Below are 16,296 nucleotides of genomic sequence, written 5' to 3' on the forward strand. Positions count from 1 at the left end.
TAAACCTCTGCCTCCTGGTGATCAAAGATAGGAGGGTGAAAGCCATGATACATTTCGAAGGGAGAGAGACCGGTAGAGAAAAAGATGTAGAGGTTGTGAGACAGCTCTGTCTACAACAGCTGGGCCAAAGAGACGGTTGGGTGGAGATGAATCATCTCAAAAAGCGTCCCAGTTGTTGGGCGGCCCCTTCCGCCTGCCCATTAGACTAAGGGTGGTAGCCAGACCTGAGACTGGAAGAGGCCCCAATCAGACTGCAGAAGACCTTCCAGAAACTAGCGGTGAATCGGGGTCCCCTATCAGAAACGTTAGCTCAGGATGAGAGGAGAGGATGCAGCAGAGACCACGAGAAACTGGATCTACTCCTAGTGGTCCCCGATGGACATGCGAACTGGTTGGGTCTGGAACTGAATGGGGTAGGGTTGGAGACGGTGTCCGTCTACCAAGTGACAGGAATAAATGGTTAATTGGGGTTAGCGAAATGTGGAGTTGAGAAGCTAGATTCAGGTCGATGAAGTTTTCAGCCGCTCCTGAGTCCATGAGAGCCTCAAGAGGGAACTGTTTTTGTTTCAGGTGAAACGTTACCTTAATAGAATAGAATAGAATAGAATAGCCTTTATTGTCATTGTACAGAGTACAACGAAATTGGAGTGCCACTCCCTTGGTGCAAGTTTCAATAATAAATATAAATGTAAAATATAAAAAGTACAAAAAAAACAATCGTAAGTACTCAAACAATAGTATGTACAATATATACAGGATAGCAGCATTAATATAATGACAGTATGAATAGCAGCATAATATAATGACAGTGATGGTATGGAATAGGTTCAATTGTTTTTGTGCTTATTTACTACGGTGATAGCTCTGGGAAAGAAGCTATCCCTGAATCTGTTTGTCCTGGTTTTATGTGACCTGTACCGTCGGCCTGACGGTAATAGTTCAAACAGTTGGTTGCTGGGGTGAGAGTGGTCCTTGATGATATTGCCAGCTCTGCTGAGGTACCGAGAGTTTGCAGTGACCTCCAGGCTGGGCAGAGAGCAGCCAGTGATCTTCTGGGCTGTGTTGATGACCCTCTGCAGTACTTTCCTGTCTGCAGCTGAGCACCCTGCATACCATGTTGTTATGCCGTACGTTAGGATGCTCTCTATGGTGGCTCTGTAAAATGTCACCAGCAGCCTCTCCTCCAGGTTGTTCCTCCTGAGCACTCTCAGAAAGTGGAGACGCTGCTGGGCCTTTTTAACCACCGCTGTAGTATTTGCAGTCCAGGAGAGGTCATCAGATATCTGCACGCCCAGAAACCTCATGGAGTGTACCCTCTCCACACAGCTCCCGTGAATGTAAAGTGGGGCCGGGTCTGCTCTGCCCTTCCTGAAGTCCAAGATAAGTTCTTTAGTTTTCGTGGTGTTCAGTTGGAGGTTGTTAACTGAACACCACTCAGTCAGTCTGTTGACCTCATCTCTGTAGTCCGACTCATCCCCCCTTGAGATGAGTCCAACCACTGTGGTGTCATCCGCGAACTTTATGATGGTGTTTGAGAGATGGGTAGGGGAGCAGTCGGATGTGTAGAGCGTAAACAGGAGGGGACTCAAAACACATCCTTGTGGAGACCCGGTGCTGAGTGTGATGGTGCTGGACCGATGGGGGCCGAGTCTGACAGACTGTGGTCTATTTGTCAGGAAGTCCTTGATCCAGAGGCAGATGGGGGTGGAGAGTCCCAGGTGAGACAGTTTCTGGACCAGGATCTCCGGGATGATATGATTGAATGCTGAGCTGAAGTCCAGAAAGAGCATTCTCACATAGCTTCCTCGGTGCTCCAGGTGACTCAGCGCAGTGTGGAGCGCTATGGTGATAGCATCCTCGGTGGAACGATTTGTCCTGTAGGCAAATTGGTGGGGGTCCAGAGTGGGAGGCAGACCGGCCCTGATGTGCTGACAGACCAGTCTCTCAAAGCACTTCATCACTACAGGCGTAAGTGCAACAGGCCTGTAGTCATTTGGGCTGGCCACAGCTGTCTTCTTGGCGATGGGGATGATGGTGGAGGTTTTGAGGCAGGGCGGGACGGTGTTTGATGACAAGGAAAGGTTGAAGATTTTAGTGAAGACTCCGGTCAGTTCGTCAGCACATGCTCTGAGAACCTTTCCATGTATTCCATCAGGACCTGCCGCCTTCCTGGGATTCACTGACCTTAGAACACACCTCACTTGGTGCTCCCTAAGTGTTAGTGTGCCAGTGCTGGGGGCGGGTGGAAGTGGTGTGGCAGCTGAGGGCTTGGTCGTCTCAAAGCGGGCGAAGAAACGGTTTAGATCCTCAGCCAGTGAGGCATCAGTCCTAGATGTTGCCTGGTTATTGCTTCTGTAGTTGGTAATGTGATTGATCCCCTGCCACATTTTTCTGGGGTCGTTGTCAGCAAAGTGATCTTCAATCCTCCTCCTATAGGCAGCCTTAGCTTTCCTGATGCCTCTACTCAGGTCTGCCCTGGCCGCCCTATACGCAGCCCTGTCCCCTGACTTGAAGGCAGTGTTGCGGCTTTTTAGGAGGGATTGCACTTCGCTATTCATCCAGGGTTTTTGATTTGGAAACACCCTGACCCTTTTGTTGACGGTGACATTGTCAACACAGTTCCTGATGTACGAGAGTACAGTGTCCGTGTACTCCTGGAGGTTGTGGCTGGAGAATAAATCCCATACAGTTGTTGAGAAGCAGTCCTGCAGTTGAGAAAGGGCTCCTTCAGGCCAGGTTTTTATTGTCTTTGTCTGGGGCTTTGTTTTTCTCAGCAGGGGGGTGTAGGTGGGGGTGAGGGACATGCAGAGGTGGTCAGATCCAGCCAGGTGGGGGAGGGGTGTCGCTCTGAAAGCATGCCTGATGTTTGAATAGACATGGTCCAAAGTGTGTTCTCCTCTCGTAGCAAAGTCCACAAACTGGACAAATTTAGGAAGCACAGTCTTTAGGCACGCTTTGTTAAAGTCGCCGGTGACAATAAAAACCCCATCGGGGTGGGCAAGCTGTTGTTTGTTTATGGTGTTGAGCAAGAGGCTGAGAGCCGTGCTAACGTTAGCATCCGGCGGTATATAAACAGCTATCACAATAACTACTGTAAACTCCCTCGGGATGTAAAAAGGTCTGCACGAGACTGCCAGAACCTCCAAATCAGGAGAACAGTGTGTGTGAATGATCCTGCTGTTACAACACCACTCGTTATGCACGTAAACACATAGCCCCCCTCCTCTGCTTTTACCTGAGTTGCTGTTTCTGTCATGCCGGTGTAGCGTGCGGCCTGCTAACTCGACTGCAGCGTCGGGAATCAGCGGGTGAAGCCACGTCTCCGTAATAAGAATAATGCTGCAGTTACGTGCAAAGCTTGTGTTGGCTATCTGTAGCTCCAATTCGTCAAGTTTGTGGGTGATGGATCTGGCGTTCGATAGGAAAAGGCTCGGAAGTGCTGGCCGGTGTGGATGTTTGCGTAGCCTAGCGTCTGAGCCCGACCAGCATCCCCTCTTCTGCTTTCTTTCCCTCCGTCGCCTTCTACGCTTGCTGGGCGGGCAGACCATCCACGGTGACCCTGGCGGTCTCGCTATCTCCACCAGGATGTTGTGTGTTCGCTGATAGTCGCCAGAAACAGACAAACTATATTTAAAACCTAGGTCAATTAGGTTCTGGCGACTGTAAGAGATGGCGGCGTTGCAAACATTCAAAAATATCCACATTAAAAGTAAAAACGAGCACCAAACTGGAGAGCTAAGAGCCGCTGCACCCGTGCGCGCCGCCATCTTGTCTGGTATTAAGCTGGAAATGGGAGGGGTCTGAGAAACAGGAGGAGCCAAGTGGGACTCCCCCACAGTCTACCTGGCCACATTGTTTCCCAGACCTAGAGGACACTGGGGGCAGCAATGTTGGGCCAACCCAGAGTAAGCACAAAGGCTTTCAGGCAAGCATATATTTCTCTCCACTTTGGATAGCCTGCCCAGCTGCATAGGCTCCTCGGTGGAAAAATTGCTGGTATTAGCAGCTACTCCTTCAGAGGAGGGGGGAGGCGGCGGAGGAATATCTCTCTGAGACTGGGGTTTATAGACCCGAGGAGTGTGACGAGGTGGTGACATAACTCGATGATCAATTTTCAAGGGGAGATCTACAGTCTCGTCCAGAGTCTGCCATCTCCTCTCAGATGTAATCCAGCAATCCCGCCATAAAAAATGACTGGAGAGCAGCATCTACAAAGTTTAACTTAGCAGCCAAAGTACGGAACTCTGACAGGAAATGACACAATAATTGATTACCCTGACATAAATTAAGTAGATGAGACCCCACCTCCACTTCACTGCAAGGGGGACCCTCCATGAACAGGGCATAATCATTGTAAGCTGGAGACTTGCCATTGTAAATGGCAGATGGCCTGGCCTCTCCCGTCACCTGACCTAAACCCAATCGAGATGGCTTGAGATGAGATGGACTGCAGAGTGAAGGCAAAAGGACCAAGAAGTGCTCAGGATTTCTGGGAACTCCTTCAAGACTGGAAAACCATTTCAGGTGACTACATCAAGTTTATTGAGAGAATGCTAAGAGTGTGTAAAGCAGTAATCAAAGCAAAGGGTGGCTACTTTGATATATATATATATAAAAAACCACCCAGCACGCCACTGCGGGCGGTTTATCCTTCAAGCTCGGGTCCTCTACCAGAGGCCTGGGAGCTTGAGGGTCCTGTGCAGTATCTTAGCTGTTCCCAGGACTGCGCTCTTCTGGACAGAGATCTCAGATGTTATTCCCGGGATCTGCTGGAGCCACTCGCCTAGCTTGGGAGTCACCGCACCTAGTGCTCCGATTACCACGGGGACCACCGTTACCTTCACCCTCCACATCCTCTCGAGCTCTTCTCTGAGCCCTTGGTATTTCTCGAGCTTCTCGTGTTCCTTCTTCCTGATATTGCTGTCATTCGGAACCACTACATCGATCACTACGGCCGTCTTCTTCTGTTTGTCTACCACCACTATGTCCGGTTGGTTAGCCACCACCATTTTGTCCGTCTGTATCTGGAAGTCCCACAGGATCTTAGCTCGGTCATTCTCCACCACCCTTGGGGGCATCTCCCATTTTGACCTCGGGACTTCCAGATTATACTCGGCACAGATGTTCCTGTACACTATGCCGGCCACTTGGTTATGGCGTTCCATGTATGCCTTGCCTGCTAGCATCTTGCACCCTGCTGTTATGTGCTGGATTGTCTCTGGGGCATCTTTACACAGCCTGCACCTGGGGTCTTGCCTGGTGTGATAGACCCCAGCCTCTATGGATCTTGTGCTCAGAGCTTGTTCTTGTGCTGCCATGATTAGTGCCTCTGTGCTGTCTTTCAGTCCAGCTTTGTCCAGCCACTGGTAGGATTTCTGGATATCAGCCACCTCCTCTATCTGCCGGTGGTACGTACCGTGCAGGGGCCTGTCCTTCCATGATGGTTCCTCGTCTCCCTCCTCTTTCTTGGGTTTCTGCTGCCTGAGGTATTCACTGAGCACTCGGTCAGTTGGGGCCATCTTCCCAATGTATTCTTGGATGTTCCTTGTCTCATCCTGGACTGTGGTGCTGACACTCACCAGTCCCCGGCCCCCTTCCTTCCGCTTAGCGTACAGCCTCAGGGTGCTGGACTTGGGGTGAAACCCTCCATGCATGGTAAGGAGCTTTCTTGTCTTTATGTCAGTGGCTTCTATCTCCTCCTTTGGCCAGCCTATTATCCCAGCAGGGTACCTGGGCACCACGGGCAGGGCGTACGTGTTGATGGCCCGGATCTTGTTCTTACCATTCAGCTGACTCCTCAGGACTTGCCTGACCCTCTGCAGGTACTTGGTGGTTGCAGCTTTTCTAGCGGCTTCTTCATGGTTCCCATTCGCCTGCGGGATCCCCAGGTACTTGTAACTGTCCTCTATGTCTGCAATGTTGCCTTCTGGTAGTTCAATCCCCTCAGTTCTGACTACCTTCCCTCTCTTTGTTACCATCCGACTACACTTCTCCAGTCCGAATGACATTCCAATGTCATTGCTGTATAGCCTGGTAGTGTGGATCAGTGAATCGATGTCTCGTTCACTCTTGGCATACAGCTTGATGTCATCCATGTACAGGAGGTGGCTGACAACTGCTTCGTTCCGTAGTCGGTATCCGTAGCCAGTCTTGTTAATGATCTCGATGAGGGGGTTCAGGCCTATGCAGAACAGCAGTGGGGACAGAGCATCTCCTTGGTAGATCCCGCACTTGATGGTGACTTGTGCTATGGGCTTGGAGTTGGCCTCTAGTGTTGTACGCCACATCCCCATTGAGTTCCTGATGAAGGCTCTTAGGGTCCCATTGATCTTGTAAAATTCTAGGCATTCCAGTATCCAGCTGTGGGGCATTGAGTCATAGGCCTTCTTGTAATCAATCCAGGCAGTGCACAGGTTGGTCAGTCTGGTCTTGCAGTCTTGGCTGACTGTTCTGTCTACCAGTAGCTGGTGTTTTGCGCCTCTGGTATTCTTGCCAATTCCTTTCTGTGTCCCGCTCATGTATTGACCCATGTGCCTGTTCATCTTAGCCGATATGATGCCTGACAGGAGCTTCCATGTAGTACTGAGGCAGGTTATTGGTCGGTAGTTGGAGGGGACCGGTCCCTTCTTGGGGTCCTTGGGGATCAGCACCGTCCGACCTTCGGTTAGCCATTCCGGGTGTCTCTCATTTACTAGCAGCTGGTTCATTTGTGCTGCCAGACGCTCGTGGAGTGCAGTCAGCTTCTTTAGCCAGTAGGCGTGAACCATGTCGGGCCCTGGTGCTGTCCAACTCTTCATACTGGAGACCCTTACTTGGATATCTGCCACTGTGATGGTTACTGGACCCTGTTCAGGGAGGTCGCTGTGGTCTGCCCTCAGATCCACTAGCCACTGAGCATTGCCGTTATGGGTTGCGTCCTTCTCCCATATGCTCTTCCAGTATTGCTCCGTCTCCAGCCGTGGTGGTGCTGTTCTCTTATTGTTCCCTTGCCACTGAGAGTACACCTTTGCTGGTTTATTCTCCTGCCTTCTATCTCTCTGGTGTACCTCCTCAAGCGGCTGGCCAAGGCTATGAGTCTTTGCTTGGCAGTTTCCAAGATCTCAGGTATGGACAGCTTGATGTATTTCTTATGCACCTTCTTTGTCGCACCTTTCTGCAACTCCGTTAGTTGGCTAACCTCCCTCCGTGCTACTTTGATCTTGCCCTCTAGCCTCCTTCTCCATGGAGGGTACTGCCCCTTGTGGCTGTTCAACTTGTAGCCAAGCATCTCACTGATCACTGCTGCCGTATTGTAGATCAGCTTGTTAGTGTCGGTAATCGTGGTTGTAGGTATCGTCCGTAGTGCTGCATTAACATCATCTAGCAGACCTTCTGAGGGTACTTCACGTAATCTTGGTAACCGACTATGGGGGATACAGGTTTCAAGCTTACCTTCACCCTTCACATCTTCTCGAGCTCTTCTCTGAGCCCTTGGTATTTCTCGAGCTTCTCTCATTCCTTCTTCCTGATGTTGCTGTCATTCGGGACCGCTACATCGATCACTACCGCCGTCTTCTTCTGTTTGCCTACCACCACTATGTCTGCTTGGTTAGCCACCACCATTTGTCCATCTTTATCTGGAAGTCCCACAGGATCTTAGCTCGGTCATTCTCCACCACCCTTGGGGGAAATCTCCCATTTTGACCTCGGAACTTCCAGATTATACTTGGCACAGATGTTCCTGTACACTATGCTGGTCACTTGGTTATGGCGTTCCATGTATGCCTTGCCTGGTAGCATCTTGCACCCTGCTGTTATGTGCTGGATTGTCTCGGGGGCATCTTTACACACCCTGCACCTGGGGTCTTGCCTGGTGTGATAGACCCAAGCCTCTGTGGATCTTGTGCTCAGAGCTTGTTCCTGTGCTGCCATGATTAGTGCCTCTTTGCTGTCTTTAAGTCCAGCTTTGTCCAGCCACTGGTAGGATTTCTGGATATCAGCCACCTCCTCTATCTGCCGGTGGTACATACTGTGCAGGGGTCTGTCCTTCCATGATGATTCTTCGCCTTCCTCCTCTTTTTTGGGTTTCTGCTGCCTGAGGTATTCACTGAGCACGCTGTCAGTTGGGGCCATCTTCGTGATGTATTCGTGGATGTTCGTTGTCTCATCCTGTACTGTGGTGCTGACACTCACCAGTCCCTGGCCTCCTTCCTTCCGCTTGGGGTGAAACCCTCCATGCATGGTCAGGAGCTTTTTTGTCTTGATATCAGTGGCTTCTATCTCCTCCTTTAGCCAGCTTATTATCCCAGCCGGGTACCTGATCACGGGCAGGGCGTAGGTGTTGATAGCCCAGATCTTGTTCTTACCGTTCAGCTGACTCCCCAGGACTTGCCTGACCCTTGGCAGGTACCTGGTGGTTGCAGCTTTCCTAGCAGCCTCTTCATGGTTTCCATTTCCCTGTGGGATGCCCAGGTACTTGTAGCTGTCCTCTACGTCTGCAATGTTGCCTTCTGGTAGTTCAATCCCCTCAGTTCTGACTACCTTCCCTCTCTTTGTTATCATCCGACTACACTTTTCCAGTCCGAACGACATTCTGATGTCATTGCTGTATATCCTGGTGGTGTGGATCAGTGAATCAATGTCTCGTTCACTCTTGGCATACAGCTTGATGTCATCCATGTACAGGAGGTGGCTGACAACTGTTCCATTCTGTAGTCGGGATGTTGCAAAAAACAGCAAGTTGAAGGTACAATTCCTTGAGTTATGAAATTTCCTGTCTGAACATCCTTGACATTTTGAGCCAGCTGGTTGAGTGTAAATTAGCAAATTAGCTAGCTACTTAAAAACAAGAGATATTTCAGTTTAAACTTGCAGGTTATTAAAAAAAATGCCAGCACGGCAGTAACACGTACCAGCCACTCCGGATTGCTATGGAAACCTAGCCTCCAGTCCTGCCTGCAACGTTGACACCTTCCTACCAGATGTGCTGAACAACTTCTATGCACGGTTTGACGCTCAGTGACGTGTTGGCAAGGAAGTCCACCCGCTCCTCACAACAACCAGATTCTGTATGTGACCTCGCCTGATGTGAGAAAAACTCTTTAAAAAGTTAACCTACTGAAGACTGCTGCGCCAGATAAAATCCCTGGGAGAGTGCTCAGAGAATGTGCAGACCAGCTGACAGATGTCCTCACTGATATCGTCAACCCCTCTCTGAGCACTGCTGTCATCTCAACGTGCCTCAAGGCAACCCCCCTTCGTTCCTGTGTCAAAAAAGTACCCAGTGTCCCCAGTGTCCTGCCTCAATGACTATCTTCCCGTTGCACTCATACCCATCATGATAAAGTGCTTTGAGAGGCTCATCATGAGGGACATTAAGACCCTGCTGCCAACCACACTGGACCCACTGCAGGTTACACTGCACCACCTTACAACTTGCCCTCACCCACCAGGACAATAAAGACACATATGTGCGAATGCTGTTCATAGATTTCAGTTCAGCATTCAACACATTAATTCCTCAGCATTGGAAAACTGAGCCTGCTGGGCCTGAAAACCTCCCTCTCCATCTGGATCCTGGTCTTTCTGACGTAGGCTCACGTGTTGCGATCGTGGCTCAAGAGTTGGCAGTTCGTCTTGTAATCGGAAGGTTGCCGGTTCGAGCCCCAGCTCCGACAGTCTCGGTCGTTGTGTCCTTGGGCAAGACACTTCACCCATTGCCTACTGGTGGTGGTCAGAGGGCCCGGTGGCGCCAGTGTCCGGCAGCCTTGCCTCTGTCAGTGCGCCCCAGGGGAGCTGTGGCTACAATGTAGCTTGCCATCACCAGTGTGTGAATGTGTGTGTGAATTGGTGGATCACTGAATGTAGTGTAAAGCGCTTTGGGGTCCTTAGGGACTAAGTAAAGCGCTATACAAATACAGGCCATTTACCATTTAGTGACGTCAGACAGTCCGGATCAGTAACAGCATCTCCAACACCGCCAAACTGAGCACTGGAGCCCCTCAGGGCTGTATGCTTAGCCCACTAACCGCTAACTCACGACTGTGCACCAATGCACAGTTCAAACCAGATCGATGATGACCCGACTGTGGTGTGTCTTATCAGCAAGAACAATGAGTCAGCATATAGAGACAGGGTGCAACAGCGGACTGGTTTAGCATCATCAACCTGTCTCTTAACATGGACAAAATAAAAGAGATGGTTGTGGGCAGTTTAGCATGTGTGCACATGCCATACGGCTAAGAGTGGCTGGCTTGGGTTTGAATCTGACCGCATGACATCCGACCCTCTCTCTCTCCCTCCACGTTCTTGCTCTTAGTTTATTGTCTCTGTCAATAAAGGTGAAAAAGGCCCAAAAACTAATAGATGGTTGTTAAGATCACTGTCCACTTTACATCGATGGATCCTCTGTGGAAATCGGCAAGAGCACCAAATTCCTTGGTGTTCACCTGGCAGAGAACCTCTCTCCTCCTGGTCAAAAATTGTATTGTGCATGTTCCTGGGTATCAGTATCAAATTTGAAATTCTAACCCTGAGATTCAAACAACCCTAGTTCCAACTAAGGTTCTTCTTTTTTTAGGGGGGTCTTTTTGTGTGCTTTTTTTTTTTAATATTAGAGCAGAGGGTGGGAAGACACAGCAAAAGTCCACAGGTTGGACTTGAACCAGGGACAACTGAACTACACCAGCACTCTAGGTCCTACTAATGTTTCTAACCACATCCACCCATCCACATTAAGGGGACGGCTGTGGAGCGTGTGAGCAGCTTCAAGTTCCTGGGAGTCCACATCTCCGAGGATCTCACCTGGACGACCAACTGCTCCAAGCTGGTCAAGAAGGCTCACCAGCGCCTCTTCTTTTTGAGGACTCTGAGGAAGAACCACCTGTCCTCAGACATCCTGGTGAACTTCTATCGTTGCACCATCGAGAGCATCCTGACCAACTGTATAACAGTCTGGTACGGGAACTGCTCTGCCTCGGACCGGAAGGCGTTGCAGAGGGTCGTGAAAACTGCCCAGCGCATCGCCGGAGCACCACTTCCTGCCATAAAAGATATCTACAGGAAGCGGTGTCTGAAAAGGGCTGGGAAAATCATCAAAGACCCCAGTCACCCATCACATGGACTCTTCACCCTCCTGCCCTCTGGGAGGCGCCACAGGAGCCTCCGGACTAAGACCACCAGGTACCGGAACAGCTTCTTCCCCACAGCTGTCAGACTCCTGAACTCTGCCTCCTGACATCTGACCCACGTTAAACTCATGGACTGAACATACACACACACACAATGGACAACTGTACCCTCAAACACATAATAATAACATGGAGTGAACCACCACTCACAACCACTAGCACTTTATATAGCCTCTGTAGAAACTATCTACACCCTCACTTATCTTAACTGCACTACTGTATAGCTCTGTGTAAATAATCATTCTGTACATTCAATAATCTTTAATCCTACAACTGTTTACAACTTGCATAGTTCCCATTTCTGTATAGCTGTATATCTCAGATTTCTGTAAAGTTATTTATTTCATATTCTGTATAGTTTTTCATATTTATATCCTGTTCATAGCCTGCACATAGCTTGTACTCACTACAGCCTGTACATACTTAGTTATAGAATATTCACAACATACTTCATACCGTGTACATTATAACATACCATAATAGACCCATTTCTGTAATATACTTACATATCTATACTATTGCTAATATATATTGTAATATACCTATATCACTAAAGCACTTCTGGATGGATGCAAACTGCATTTCGTTGCCCTGTACCTGTGCATGTGCAATGACAATAAAGTTGAATTCTATTCTATTCTATTCTAATTCTAATGTTTACATTTTTGTATATTCCTAAGGGTAATGAGTTATTCCTGACTATGTCAGTAATGGTTTTAATATGGTGCAGTTATAGCAACCACAGATAATGTTGTTTAGCCACAGTTTGTCCAGTGTGGTTCATGTGATGAAATGAAAGTAGTCGAGTCCCAGTAAAAGTTTCCACACTTAAGATCAGCCGTAAATGGAATGCTGGCCATAGAGAAGATTAGCAGTGAGTGACATGACAGTAGTAGTAGTTTGACATCAGAGCACAAAAAGAAAAAAAAGAGTAATGACTTCCATGAGATAAAGAACACGAGGGAGAGGCAAAGAACAGGGTCAATCCACACTAGAACGAAGCTGAGCAGTGGTTGAGTAGTAGCAGTGTTCAGGGAAAGATGGGGGGGTACAGATTTTTGTTGAATCAGTAGGACCAGATTTGGCTAACCTCTTTCAATTTCCCTGATCCTCCATGCTCTTTCTTAGCCTTTCTCCAATGGCTTCTCCCTTCTTCCTCATCGTCCTTTTCCTTCTTTCTCAGTCTGCATCTCTTGCTCCCCCCAGTGTTGGAGGCTGTACTGCAACCTGCTGCAGAGCTCATTGACCACAGAGAGTGAATTTGGCAATACCAGAGATCTGGGTTATCACTGTCTGTGGGGAAGATGGACTTGCATGCTGAAGGAAGACCCATCAGTGGGCAGACCAGAGAGTCCCATTCAAGGCCACTGGGGGCCATCAAACTACAGTTATGTTTGTGTAAAAAGCTGAATTAAAAAAATTTATTGAGAAGCAAAAAGAGAAGCAGCTATTGGTGACGACATGCTTAGGACTGCGGTAAGAGCTGGAACTGGACAGAAGGATGACAGACTTGAATCTACTCACATCGTCTTGGATGTCCAGGTTGCAGCCAGCTTTGAGCAGGACACGAACAACATCAATATGGCCTTTGTAGGCAGCCAAGTGTAAGGGACTTCTGCCATACTATGGACATAAAACAAACAGTAAGACAACATCAGAGTGCACATAAGATTATCACTGGAGAGTCAACTGAAAACCCAATTCTCAGTCCATGCTTTAAAAGTATAGTACACATTTTGCACAGAAAATAAACAGTGCATTACAGTGTGTTTCTCCCCAATATAAGGACCCTCAAATATGAATGTTATTGTATACATTTAGACAGTAGAATCCATATTTTTGCTGTATATATGTATATGTACTGTCAATCTGGGGCACGGTACCAAAACAAAGGAGGTCTGGATCAGCTCACTGTTTAAAAAAGCCATAATCTCTGATCCTATGGGTTAGGGCTGAACGATTATGGAAAATAATCTAATTGCGATTTTTTGCCCCAATATTGCGATTGCGATGCGATATGCGATTATTTTTTAAGGTATTTGTCTTCTGTATTATTAAACAAAGACAAGCAATACATCATATAGTATGGCCAATACTATATTACATTAATTTTAAACTGTTCTTTCCTGGAAGACAGACCTCTGTTATGATGACATGAGGTGATGCATGAATTGATGACTGACATTTTTATTTAACTTCTTCAATCACAACAGTATATTTGAACATACACAATAGTTTATTTTTAGCTTACAAACATCTGAGCATAAAGTGCTGACAAGGAACCCTGGTGTAAACATTAAAATGAAAGTCAGTACAATGTGCAGATTGCAGAAATATACATAAAAAAAATCAGTGGCTTTACCACACTCAGTTTTTCGACATCTGTGAACTACTAGACAGTCATTCAATTAAAAAATAATATTAAATAAATAAAACTAATAAATAAAAAATACACACATCTTACTGATCTCTGCAGTCAGTAACATTACACATGAAGTGCAAACATAATAGCAATTGTATAAACACACACACAAACACGCCTTTAAAATTTAAAGGCGTGAAATTGGACGGTCTAGCCTTCTGATTAGCTAATCAGAAGGCTAGTTCTGATTAGCGTCACCGCTGTCTCGGTGGAGTTTAATAAACTCGGCCGTCTGCTTCTTGCTATCTAAAATATAACCAGACACTGGTGTAAATTCTCGACTGTCTCATACTTCTGTTTAATAAGTTTTCTGTTTGACGTTTAGTCAGCTGTGTGAAAACCAAGGAGGAACCCACCCGGGGGATTAATAAAGTTTTATTTTATCTAATCTAATAACTTTAATCTCAGCCAAACCGATTTACTCACGAACAAACAAAACACTGAAAAAAGCCCAACAATAACATTTTTAGGTTGTCTAAGTGACTTATATATTACGTTTAACCCGAGCAGCGAAACTCCGCGGTGATCTGAAAATGATGTGCCGGGAGTTGTGCCGTTCTCGGCCGCATCAGTAACCCTCGAGCTCCCGGCTAGCTGTCGAGCTGGTGGGTAGCAGACGCCTCTGAAAACGTCGAAGCACTTTTGCAAATATGGGATATCTTGATAAACCGAGCAGATATTTGATGTTTACACAACTACTTTCTCGCCTGAAAATATGTTAAAAGTTTATTTTGTGACCCAGAAAGATTAGTATGAGTAATTTTAAAACTTAGTAGCGGCCGCCATTGCTGGAAACTGGAGTTTGGCTGGGCCGCGCTATGAATTCTGGGATATGGTAGTAATTTGGACAGCCTTCGGCGCGTCGCTGTGACGTTATCGGTCTACAAATGCGGCCTCAGGAGGATGCAGCCCATGAATTGTATAATATAATCGCAGTATAATCGCAGCCTTTGCGGTTAGAAAATTGCACTTGATCATGTCGCGATATTATCGCAAATGCGATATATCGTTCAGCCCTACTATGGGTATTATCCAGTAGGCAGTGTAGAGCTCAGGTGGAGCCAATGGGTGAGGGGACCCGCCCAGAGCTGATTACCTTTCTCCTCCGAGTGTCTACCCCACTGCCTCTGATAAAAGCCGCCCCCAAGTAGCCTTGCAGTCCCAGCATTCATGAGCCACACCCGTTAAAGGAAACTCCCCTCTAGATCCCTCGAAGTCCCTAAAAGTCTGTTACTTTTAGGCTAGAGTAGTAAGAGCTGTTTATACTTATGTCCACCACTTTGACTTTTTAAATGTTCAATATTTTATTAAAGCAATTAACAGGAGCAAAGCAGAATCAAATAATAATAACAAAAACAAAACTATTAAAAAATAAAATAAAACAAAACAATAATCAAAGCATTTGAGTTATACTTTTCTATTTAATGCACTCTGACACGATGATTTTTTTTCTAATTTTCGAGAGGAGAGAGGTTGAGAAGAGACAAGTACATCCAGACCTGAAGATGCACTTATCTATGTTTTTGGTGTTGATAATAACAGTCCAACGGGAAACCACAGGAAAATAGAAGTTGTAATCTAGCAGGAAAACAATGGAAATCCTATTGCTGTTTCAGACTTATAATCTAACACAGCAAAAATGAGCAGAGAAAAAGCCAAAAAAAACACAAAATAGGTTTTTAAGTTCAGAGTTTGGACAGCGGTTAATTCCTCTGATGTCTCTGCTGGAATTTCAACTGTAAAATCCTAGATCCAAGAGTTAAAAGTTTGTCTTCTGAACTGCTCCTCTCGCAGAAGATAAAGAGTGTGAGTGAGAGGCCTGTTATTAAAATCCATCCATTCCTCTCCTGCTTATCCTTATCAGGGTCGCAGGAGACTGTCCCAGCTACCAAATGGCAAGACAGATGGATAGATTGCCACTCTGTTGCAGGGCTAACACAGAGAGACAGGGAATCAGAGGAAGTCAGAGAACCCAAAGAGAACACACGCAAATTCCACATAGAAAGGCCCCAGCTAGATGGTAGAGTCAAACTTCCACCTTCTTGCTGTGAGGTAACAGTGCTATTCGTTATATAGTTTAAACTTAGACCTGATTATATTCTGATCAGTATTAAGCAATTAAGCACGGTTAACTGTCTGCGTAACCACACATAAATTATAGCCCCTTTTCTATTAGTACCTACTCGGCCGGGGCTCAAGCAATCCGAGCAGGTAATAAATGTGACGTGGTCAGATTGCATGCCACTGACTGGCTGGTCAGTGGCTCGTTCAAAAAATCAAAACCACAATTTTTGAAACTGGCAACGAGGGAAATGGCTCCAAAAAACACTGCCGTGTTCCCTGGAGTCTGATGAAAAGCCACAGCCCAAGCAGCAGGTATATCGTTAGCTTGATGTCCACCTTTGTCTCATATTAATTACATCACAGGACGTGCAGATGTGTTGCTATGATGACAAGCACACACAGGGTAGTACTGGGTTGTAATGGAAAACTAGTTGAGCTGAGTCGAGTTGTGTTGATCTGTGGCTAATCGATCCGGGTAGGTAATAATGAAAAAAGGGCTTATGATTCTGTTACAACACACTTAATACCATTTCTCTTAGAATCTCAGAATCACGTATAACGATAGGTTGGGACACAGTGCCTCTCCCTTAGAGATAGGGTGATAATTTCAGCCATCTGGGAAGGGCTCAGAGTAGAGCAGCT

The 16,296-nt window shown here is 47.0% G+C and overlaps 1 protein-coding gene across 4 annotated transcripts in view; it reads right to left on the reverse strand.

Annotated features, from left to right (window-relative positions):
* The window catches only part of ankrd6b (ankyrin repeat domain 6b), a 74,493-nt gene that overhangs the window by 27,683 nt on the left and 30,514 nt on the right, over positions 1–16,296 (reverse strand). For 2 of the 4 annotated variants that reach the window (XM_085432938.1, XM_085432939.1), the window contains exon 3: positions 12,693–12,791. In XM_085432938.1, coding sequence (XP_085289064.1) covers positions 12,693–12,791 — 99 coding nt within the window. Of the gene's footprint in view, positions 1–12,258; positions 12,792–16,296 lie in introns of those variants that run through there. The other 2 variants (XM_085432937.1, XM_085432936.1) reach the window with 1 other exon arrangement.

This window comes from Copadichromis virginalis, linkage group LG15, assembly GCF_057382275.1.
Source record: "Copadichromis virginalis isolate Kocher_CV1m ecotype Utaka linkage group LG15, C_Virginalis_male_GT1.1, whole genome shotgun sequence".
Classification (NCBI taxonomy): domain Eukaryota; kingdom Metazoa; phylum Chordata; class Actinopteri; order Cichliformes; family Cichlidae; genus Copadichromis; species Copadichromis virginalis.